The 11663-nt window shown below is 29.6% G+C and overlaps 1 protein-coding gene across 4 annotated transcripts in view; it reads left to right on the top strand.

The window, feature by feature from the left end:
* Nucleotides 1–609: 609 nt before the first annotated feature.
* The window catches only part of LOC126744653 (paramyosin), a 28385-nt gene continuing 17331 nt past the window's right edge, over nucleotides 610–11663 (top strand). Inside the window, exon 1 of one of the 4 annotated variants that reach the window (XM_050452169.1) lies at nucleotides 610–748. In XM_050452169.1, coding sequence (XP_050308126.1) covers nucleotides 703–748 — 46 coding nt within the window. In that variant the 5' untranslated portion in view covers nucleotides 610–702. Of the gene's footprint in view, nucleotides 749–808; nucleotides 1473–11663 lie in introns of those variants that run through there. The other 3 variants (XM_050452170.1, XR_007663266.1, XM_050452168.1) reach the window with 3 other exon arrangements.

Raw genomic sequence — 11663 nt, 5'->3', positions numbered from 1 at the left:
CTCATATCATACCACTTCCTGTGTTCACCGAGACGAGACATGGGTATAGAGACTAAGAGACCTGAGCACCCAGAATGAATTAGAATCAATGTTTTTCTTACAACTTGTGTTTTTTTAAGAGTTTCTTTTTATTTTATGTAAACATTTGTCCTTGTTTAGTTAATTAAATTTTTATTAATATTATAGTTCCAAGATATGTTGTTAGTATTATAGAGACCAACAAATATATACTATGTAAGTGATATATTCATCCTCTATTGAATCTATGTGTTAATAAAATGAGGATGTTATTAACCTAAAAAGAATGCCTATAGATGTATGATGAGAAAATAGCACAAAAGTTTTGACAACCTTTTCTAATCTGTTTAAAATTAGGGTAGTTCAGTGCTAACAAAATACTTTTAAACATTTTTAGAATAATTCTAATTTATATAATGTCTGTTATAATAGATTATTGTATATTATGTATATCATTTTGAGTAATTTTTTTTTTCAGGAAAATCAAATAATAAATGTATTAAAGAAAAACATTGTTTTATTTCCATTTGTCCAATTGGTGATATGTCATATACTATTGTTAGTACACTGTCGTAGATTATTGCAGTAAATGAACTCATTTAGATATGTAAAATAAAGCTGAAAAGTTTTATTTTTGTTCAGATCAATATAACGTGGTCCTCTAAGATATCATTACCATGTTAAATGTTATTTAGCTTCATTCTTCTCGCGATGTTAGCAGTATTGAATGGTATGTCCCTACCTTAATATGAGTATTTTTATTCCAAAAGATATTAGGGGTAGTAGCCAGACCCAAATGTTTTACAACAAAGGTAAAATGTAAATACAAACATAACCAAACCAATACTTTTATAAGTTTAAAAAATAGTCAGCAAAAGTCGAGTTTTTAACTAAAATGGAAAGTATTAGCCCCGCAATCCATATAAACACTGAAAAACAACTTAAAGAACTTTCACCTGAAGAATTTCAGCAAATGTTGAGCGCCTGGTTTAACGAAAAAGGCGTCCTCAGGGATATGAAGTCCTATCTAAAGTATCAGATGATAAATGTTTTAAAACATACTGCTTTAGGAAAACATATAAATAGTACTGCCTACCAAGCTCACACCCTAGCTCAACAAGCTTTGCACTTAATAGTAGCTGAATATTTATTACAACAAGAATGCCATTTTTCTCTCTCTCTATTTAGCACAGAAGTAAATCTATCTTCTATATTGCCTGATATTAAGCTCTTTTTTGACAGTGAAAATGAAAGCAAAGTAGCTTTGAAAAAATTCCATAAGCAAAATTTGGTAAATATTTTAGAACTTTTAGGAATTAGCAAGGAAAATCCTTATTACAAAATAATTATTAACGAATACTTTAGCAAAACTTCAGTTTCAATATTAGGATGTTTGTTGAGTGTTATTGGGAACAATATAAAAAAGCAAACCAAAGAACAAGACCTCAAAATTAGTAAGTATTATAATATAGCTTCATTAATTTCTTATTGTTAGTCACAATGGGATTTCACAGGTTTTATGCATGATATGTCAGAATCTGTACATTTTGAGAAATACCAAGTATGTTATTTGGTTTGAAAATAAAAAATAGTTGAATGAAAGAATATGACGTACAGTTTACATTTAAAAATCTAAAGTTTTAAAATTTTTTTAATCATATATAAAAATTTTTCTGCTAAGAAGAGTCACCAAAGACTACACCTACTTAGTGTTGTAATTTTTTTTATGTTACAGAAAAATAAATTTAACTACAAAAATTTTTAGAATTTTCACAATATAAATGCAATTAAATTGTATTATATTAAATTAATCGTTTTTTCACTTAAGTCCTCTATTCAAAGTTAATAGTATTCAAATACAATAATTGCATTATATTTAGTAAAAAAACTTGAATTAAGGCAATCTTCTAAATAATAATAATAAGTATAGTTGGTACCAGAGGCAATATCTACACATAATACCTAATTTACTTACTCTTTCTAAACTTAAATAGTATAGACTTATCTATAAATCATAATTTTAAAGTTTTTTTTATGCCTGCTGGTAAGAGATTATAAACCTTTGTTTCTAGAACTAGAGGGCTATTTATCACTTTATTAGTTCTAACATTTCCTAACTGTATATTTAAGCATTTTCTTAAGTGATGGTTGTGAATTTGAATAACAGAGTTTATTTTTGGTTTAGATTTATATTTAAACTTTATTATCTTATACATCAATTTAAATTGTTCTGATTTTAAAATATATGCTACTGGTTGTACTAAGAGGTGTTTATATTTTAAGGAGTCAAAAAGGTGATATTATAATAACATTTGTTTGATAGCAGATTCCCCATACTGGAATTAAATATCTCACTACTTAGAGGGTAAAGACATAATAAATTTTGTACCTAGCATTCAATTTAGTTGCTTATCCAAAAAGATTCCTAAATATTGTATATTTTATTCATTGCTCAAACTTATATTAAATATTTACTATATTTATATCTGTTATAGGTTTTTCTTGTTAAATAGCATATATTTAATTTTGTTAACCTTTATTTTTTTGATACAATGATAAGAGAACTTTAAATCATTGTTGGTTAAATTTGATACATATGATGTTTTCCCAGTAAAGATATAGATCCCGTAATGCAAGTACAAAACAAATAAGGTTTAAAGTATTAATTCAGTACTGAGACACTCCATAGCTGTTATATCACTCTTACAAATATCTAAACTTACATACTGTTCTCAAAATATGCCCTAATTATTTTAAGTATAATTCTGCTAAATCCAATTTTTAAGTTTCAAAAGATCCAAGGTTAGCAAAAATGGCAATAACAATATTTTCCTAATCTAGATTCTGCGGTTTTGAAAATTTCATTTATCAGTTTATTTAATAATAAATTTAGACATTCATTTATGTATAGGTTTTTCTTGTTAAATAGCATATATTAAGTTTTGTTAACCTTTATTTTTTTGATACAATGATAAGAGAACTTTAAATCATTGTTGTTTTTCCAGTAAAGATATAGATCCTGTAATGCAAGTACAGAACAAATAAGGTTTAAAGTATTGATCCAGTACTGAGACACTCCATAGCTGTTATATCACTCTTACAAATATCTAAACTTACATACTCTTCTCAAAATATGCCCTAATTAATTTAAGTATAATTCTGCTAAATCCAATTTTCAAGTTTCAAAAGATCCAAGGTTAGCAAAAATGGCAATAACAATATTTTCCTGATCTAGATTCTGCAGTTTTGAAAATTTCATTTATCAGTTTATTTAATAATAAATTTAGACATTCATTTATGTAAATCAGATCACACTACAATTTTCTAAAGAAAGATGACAATTTTTTATGGTTTACTAAAATATCATTAATTTCACTTTCAGTGGTTGGGTTTAAAAAGATCCTCTGACTATTTATTACTTCACTAACCACTAAATGTCTATATACATTATGTTTTTTCAGAGTCAACTATTCTATTTTGAATTTTGGAAAAAATATATCCTCAAAGAATTAGCAATATTTTTTGTGTTAGTAAATATTAGTTTTTCTAATTCTGAAATATTACCTTTACTTTGAGTATTTTTTATGAATATATTTATTCTTCTCTTTTCTTTGTTTTTTTAAATTATTTCCATTTATTTTTAATTTTTTTTAATGTTTTTATTTTATTTTTTACTGTGTTTTAAGATTGTAAAATTTTGTTTTAGATGATTATTATATATTTTTTTAATGCAAAATTAAGATTCAAATATCTTTTATTTATAAAAATTGTGAGCAAACACATGTTATCTCAATTGAATAATAAATGCCAAAATGCATAAATCTTAAGCATAAGAACCTATTAAATATTAAATAAAATTGAATTACGTATAGCTAAAACTTAAGCATGAAAGACAGCATCTGCAATACACAAGCATTAAAAACAATAACTAAAAAATGCAAATAATTCATACAAATCAAGAATTTTCAAATCTTATAATTTAGAAATGCTTCAATAGGCTACAAACTCTTGAACTGTATGTATGGTTCCAAGTCAATTAAAATATCCTTAATTTTACTTTTATATGTATTAACATTGTGTTCCACTTTTATTACATTCTATTTTTATTAAAAAAATTTACACAGGTATGCATTGGTACATTTAGACCAATGCATAGTGCCAGTACTCAAATTGCTAAAAATTTTCTATGCTGAACTATGAGACCTGTTCTACATACTCCTGGGAAAGAAAAAGCCTTCATAAAAAAGGTTATATTATGAGCCATAAAGGCCAGATCTGCATCTATACTAATCTTTCAGAAAATTATTCAATATCTGAGCCTTGAATAAAAGCTTGCAAAGTAGACAGCTTCCAGATATTGTAAATTCAAATATCTGACCTTGATTCTTAAGCAGTAGTCTGCAGTTCTTACCCATTCACAAACGCTCATTAGATGCTTAGTACCATCCAAGTTCTGATCTACTTGGGTACCCAGAAATCCTTATTGAGGAACAGTAACTTGATAGCTTTGCATGATGATTATCCAATAAAACAATAGTTTTTTTGTCAGCATGTATTATATATTATGTATGTATTATATACCAACTTCCAAAAAGCCTTTGATCGGATAGATCACTATATTTTGCTGCATAAATTAACTTAGTATGGTTTTTCAGGGAGATTATTTAATTTATTTCATTCCTACTTGATTGGTAGATCTCAATATGTTGAATATGAGGGCTTTAAATCGAAACTTTTTAACGTAACGTCGGGTGTACCACAGGGCTCAAACCTGGGTCCGCTCCTGTTTAGTTTTTTTTATAAATGACTTGATTGAGTCACTCACTTGTCATAGGCTGGCTTTTGCCGATGATTTGAAGCTATATTTAAATGTATATGGTTTGGATGATTGTGTTTTTCTTCAGAACTGTCTAAATACATTGGAGGTATGGTGCGCTGTTAACAGGTTAGGCTTGAATGCGGCTAAGTGTAGTGTGGTCAGTTACTCTAGATCAAAAACACCCTTAAATTTTAATTACTTTATTAATGATACTATTTTGAGTAGATTAGAGCAAACTATTGATCTTGGTATAACCTTTGACTCTGAATTTACATTCGTTCCACACTTCAACAACATAGATAGTCAAGTCAGCCCTGAGAAGGCTTGGGTTCATAATTAGAAGTTCTCAGAGTTTTACTTTGGAATCTACATTAAGACTGCTTTTCTGTTGCTTTGTGAGATCAAAACTGGAGTTTGGCTGCATTATATGGAACCCGCTCTATCAGAATCATGTTGGTCTCCTTGAATCTGTTCAGCGTAGATTTGCTAAGTTTTTGGCCTTCAGGCATATATCCGGTAAGAGGGTTTGATCATCGGCAACTATTGGAACGCTTCAATCTACATCCATTACATCTCAGAAGAATGATCTTCTCTGTAAAATTCCTGCATGGGTTACTGAATGGATTCATTGATAGTCCTGTACTTCTTTCTGGTGTACGTTTCATGGTGCCTATGCTTAATGCTAGACATCCCCTAACATTCTTTCTGCCAAGGCCTCATACTAACATCCTGTTGAAATCGCCACTATATACAATATGCGCTATATTTAATCGAATCTGTCACATGTGCGATATAAAATTCTCTCCGGTTCATGTGATTGTCGATATCTTGGTGGATCATTACTCTTGGGATTAAGACCCATGTGTTAAGTTAGTAGGTAAGTTATAGTTAGTAGGTATATTGCAGTTTTATTTAATTTTGTTGAATATGTGATTATCTTGTTAAACTTTTATATTTGGGTTTTTATATCATATTAATAGTTATTTGTTCTAATTTTTTGGATAACTTTTTCTTTTTATTCTTTTAGGTTTGTTTGTGTGTGTTTTTTTTAACTATATTTTTTATTGTTTTGCAACTGTTTCCTGTTATTGGGCAAGTTGCCTATATATATATATATATATATATATTATATATCGATTTTTTGTGAACCAGTTTTGAGCAGTTCTTTATTAATTGGCGGAAGACATGTGACAATCAGAAAGTGTTAAATATTTCACTGGCTAAGTCATTTACATAAAAAATGAATAAAATTGGGCCTAAAACACTTTGAGCGATTCCAAGAGTAAGGTAGGCCTCTCTAGAATGAAAATTTTGTTTTTCCCGTGTAATAACCACTTTTATTCACCTGTTTGAGATGTGGGACCTTAACCACTACAGGGCTAGACTTTAAGAACAATTTCACTGTTTGCACTATCGAGAGCTTTCGACAGGTGAAAGAATTTTCCCCGCCTTGCAGAATTGTTTCAATTAAATCATAAGTTGCTGCCCTGAAATATTCAGAAGGAAAGATCTTCAGAAGCTTTGTGCATATCTTAAAAAAATCTTAGAAAATTCTGATAAATGATTTTTCATATTTTAATGATTTAATAAACTTATAGGCCCATAATTTTTAATTAATATTTTGTCCTTTTTTTAATATAAAGGGTTTACCAAAGCTATCTTTAAATCATGTAGAATTTATTCACTTTAAATGAATTACTAAGTATGTGACCCAGAGGCTCCGCGAACTCTGGCATAATATTTTACCAAACTAGCTATTAATTCATAATTATAACCTGCACTTTTTTAAATTTTGATTTGATTTTTAATTTTGTTTTTTAATTTTGATATAGTTTTAGAGATTTCACGGGGTGTTACTGGTGTTAAGAAGAATAATTTATTATTAAAAGAGCTGCTCTTGTGTATTTTGAAATTCAAGGTTAGTTATTCATAAAATTTAAAATATCGAGGTTAAAATCTCATGCAATTAAACAAATACTATTTTCATTCAATAAAATACTTCAGGATAAATTTTATTTTCATTTAAAAACTGCCGACTAAGGCTTATAATTTAATCGACAATTTTACTTGATTTACATTACTTTCTATGGCAGAACATTCAAAAATATCTTTGACAAAACCAGATATGGCCTCTTAAATTGTATATTCCACTTCCCTTATCACATGGATTGCTGTACATTTATATCCTTGGTATATCATTTACATATACCACGACAGTCCTTTTTAGTGTCAGTAAGCTTTATAAACGTTTGGCTGCAAATTTTGATGAAGTATGCAGGATCTGTTTAAGACCTTTTGAGCTTGCTATTTCCTTTAAAAACCTGAAGATAGACCTTGTCTACATAGATAAGCTTTATTAGTTGTTTTAATCAATTCTAATAGTTTTAATTGATTATTAACCCGTTAGTCGCCATGTGCATCTTTTTGGATACATTATCACAGGCAAGTAGCCGAATGAATACAAATAACGCATATATTACTTCTTTTAGGAGGTTGAAGTATACGCCCTAGTAGACTCAATAATCCAATGGAGATTTTGGTTCTGGAATCTATATTATACACACATTTTTCTTTCAAATTTTTGATAACCCAAAAAAAGAAAACCTATTTATTACTAAATTGAATGTAAAACTTCTGCATAACTTATAAAGTAAAAGTTGCACGGTAAATAATTAATATAGTTATTTTACAGAGCACACAATCATGAATAGTAAAATAATATTTCATGCACATGAAGGGCTTTGGGCATACAGCACATTTCAATCGAACTTGAACGAACTTTCGTCTGGGCATGATTCGATCCTTTTCTTCTGTAGTTTTTGATAACATATCGTACATGGGCCATTTTACAGTTGCCTTTTTCATTTACAAACTTTCCTCATTTACAACAGCTATTGCTGTCAGAAGCTCTATTGTAAGATTTTCGATGCCATTTCACCCCTTTACTATTTTATTTTTACTACGAAACCTTGGAGCTTATTGTAGTTTACTACATATGTAGTATGTAGTATACACACACATTAGTAATATACTACATATGTATATGTGTATTTTTAACACCTCGCCGTCTGTCACCGTGAAATGGCCATGTTTAGTACCTCAAAGCATTACGCCCCTTTTATTTTTTAATTTGATTTTTCCGCATCCAGTATTACCTTGTCTGCTAATTTTCTCTCGAGATTTTATTTCGGCATTTTAACTCCTTTATCATAACTTCTCTTTTCGATCATGTTTAGAATTTTTGCGCAAGTTTCCTACCATAAGCCTCCAACCATTCATTGGCGAGCGAAACACTGTAGCGGCTATTCGCACATCGGTTTCTGTCTTTACCCAGACAATTTTGCATAAGTTCTAATACAACTTTTGTCGGCACAGGTTTATAGCTTTCTTCCTTGCCCCAGTGGACTTAGTTCATATGATTAGACCTCTAAAAGGCACCGTTCGTCTATACATAGCTCTTCTAAAGGAGTGGCCAATACTTGATAACGTTCTTTTAGCATGCTTATAAGCGGACTTAGTTTATGTAGAATGTAGAATGTCATGGATCTCCTTATAATTTAAATTCCACATTTTACTGGCGGTAATTAAAAACCTCAAAACGATTTCTAGACATGATTTTTGGTATATTATTTCTAAATATTGGCGTTTTGGTATAATGGTCTCCATTTTAAAGGAATCTACATAATCCCATCCAAAAAAGCATACCGATAAATTGTTCCATTTGACGAGGATTTGTGTCTTTCCATTTCATCGGCCTATTTCTGTTGAGCGTAAAGGTTATTTTGAGTAACCTTATGAGATAAAAGGTGAGAGAGAAGGTTTTTCATACAGTTTGAGAAACCATATAAGAAAATTAATTTTAAAACAATTTTAAATATTTCTTTCACTTCAAATAAATTAATTTTCTAAATAAGTTTTGATGCTTTTGCCGTGGTGAACTATTATTAAAACCAGATGATTGTGATTTCCTTCAGAAAGTTGCATCCATTTTTCGAACCTTTTCTGCTCATCTTCGTACGTATCAATCACTACACAAATACTCAGTTGTACCGCGGAGACAAAAACAGACCAAACGATTGAAATTGAACAAGCGGTAACCGAAAATCCACCATTAACATTATGCAGGCTCTAGCTTGTTTCTATGTATGTTTCTAAGGCCCAAATGTACTTTTTTCGGCTTTTTAAAAAAACTAAATAAATAAAATTATTTTACTATACTCAAATATTTTCACCAATTTTTGTAAAAAACAAATTTTCGACCCACGCAAAAATTTTACCTTTGACTATTGTGGCGCTTAACGTGTTAAATCTGAAATGCTGTTAATTCCCATAATTTTATTTTGACTGATAAAACTTGCTTTAAAGTAAAGTTGCTTTCTTCTTATTGTTTTTGTTATTTTACATTTGTACATAATTATTGTTGATCTGAAATAGGATAGTCTTTTATTTCTAACCTGATATTGTTAATATTTTCAATAAAAAACCTTTAATATAGTGGCAATATATTGATAATTCTTTAAATTACATTCTAAACAATGCAACTCTAAAAAACTAAGTTAAGACATTTACCCTTGAAATAGATAAAGCTTCCTTCTTATAAATAATTTAAAATACAATACTTAAATTACAATACTAATACAGTGCATCCCAAAAGTTATGTCTAAATTCATTTAAAATTCAGGGGTGTGTTCGAAAAAAAAACCCTCGGACCCGTCGATTTTTATTTCAAGTTGCGCATTTTTCTACGTGAAGTTTCTATATACAGGGTTGCTCAAAAATAAATTACGACCATCAACTTCATTTTTACAAATGAAAGCACCTTTTTTTATTTCAGCTTTGAATTTCGCGTGAAATTCTACGTATGTTTCATGCATCATGCCCTATACCTAAAGTCAACAGTTACCGAAAAAAAGACGATTCATGTAACAAATAAAAAAAGGAACAAAAATTAAGTTAAATGTTCAAAATGGTTGCCATTCACTTCTCTGCGAATTCTCTCTTTCAAATCGTCTAGATTATTTGGTCTATTCACAAATACCTTCGACTTCAGGTATCGCCACAAAAAAAAGTCAATTGGTGTTAGGTTAGGCGACCTAGCAGGCCATTCGATGGGTCCTCTCCTTCCTATCCACCGATTGGGAAAGGTTTCATCCAAAAATGTACGCACGATATGACGATAGTCTGGGTGCAATGGATTTGGAAATAAAGCTAGTAATGCTGGAACTAATTCAAATTAGAGAAAATAGAGATACACTTGTTCCGTTCAACTCTGTTCAAAGAAAAGGGGACCTATTACTCTTCCGCGCACTATTCCACACCACACATTTAGTTTCTGAGGGTACTGGGTGTTTACCTCCATCATCCAATGCGGATTTTCTGTTGCCCAATATCGACAATTTTGTCTGTTCACACTACCATTCAAACAGAACGTGGCTTCATCGGAAAAAATAATATTTGTTACAAAATTATTATTTAGATTTCACATGTTTTGTAAGCGTTTACAAAACTCATTTCGCCTATCGAAATCATCATCAAATAACTCTTGCATAGGAATAACTTTGTAGTGGTGATATTTGTGCTTTTTAATTATTCGGTGAACTATAGATTTCGCCATGTGTAAATTTGCCGCAATCTGCGACAGAGGAGTGCATGGATTTTCTTCCAAAGAAAGCAAAACGTCAAGTTGTTCATTTTCATCTCGAGCAAGACGACCAGCTTTCGGCAGTCTCTAACATGACCGAATTCTTTAAATTTAACTTCTATTCTACTCACCACCTTTTGACATATTCAAAAGCTAAACTTACAGCTTCTCTTTGAGTACGTGTTCTAGTACCAAACCCAACCATGCACAGAATTTCTATTTTTTCTCGTTCCGTTACCTTTACCATTCACCAGCCAAAAATAAAAAAACACGAATGAATAGAATTTTGCTCTGTATAAAAATTCTCAGGGATAAAGTGACTCGTAAGGTGAACTTCAATAATAATGTTTGGTCGTCTTTTTTTCGATAACTGTTGACTTTAGGTACAGGACATATACAATATGTACAATACATATACAACTATATTATATAATTTTAAATATTTAATTTGTTTTATAGTCAAATTAAAATAAATGGGTTCCGGAACAAGTCAGAGTACCAAAATATGGCGTGTCCACATTTACTACTTCTTCCCTATAAAATAAACACTTTGACTTTTTAGTTTCTTTTATGCCTGTTTTTTTTACATATTCAACAGCTGATTTGTATGATTTAAATTGAGACAAATTGACTCTTGTCACAAAACTAGAAATGAACACTCTCATTATTTAACAAACATATTCTGAACAATGTAGTCCGTGAATTTTTTAGATATATAAAATTTATAAGTAACTAAAAGGTATTTTTTTCCAACCCATATTACATTGTCTGTCTTAAATTTTTCCATATTCATATTTGTAATATAATACATAAAAATATTGAATTAGCAAAATTATTAATAAGCAGGATATAACATGTGTATATGTAAAAAATAACACAAAACGGAACACATTATATTGAATTTATAATATAGATATAATATATTGTTTTTCATGTTCAAAACAAATAAATTTATTTATTTATTTATAAAACAAACAAGTATAATTTTATCAATATTGCCTAGCTAGCGTGTATCCCACGATATGTGTGCGCCTAATTGTCTCAAAGTAATAATTTTAGTCTCTAGAACATTTAATTACTATGACAAACTTTACAATATAGGAAAATACAGAACAAAATCAAGCTATAACCAAGTATTTTCCTAGTAAAGTTGTTACAAAATCCTCTCTGTTTAAGTTACTGCTA

Source organism: Anthonomus grandis, chromosome 14 (assembly GCF_022605725.1).
Source record: "Anthonomus grandis grandis chromosome 14, icAntGran1.3, whole genome shotgun sequence".
Lineage (NCBI taxonomy): Eukaryota > Metazoa > Arthropoda > Insecta > Coleoptera > Curculionidae > Anthonomus > Anthonomus grandis.
Note: the sequence above shows the minus strand (reverse complement) of the source record. Positions and strands in the feature narration are given on the sequence as shown.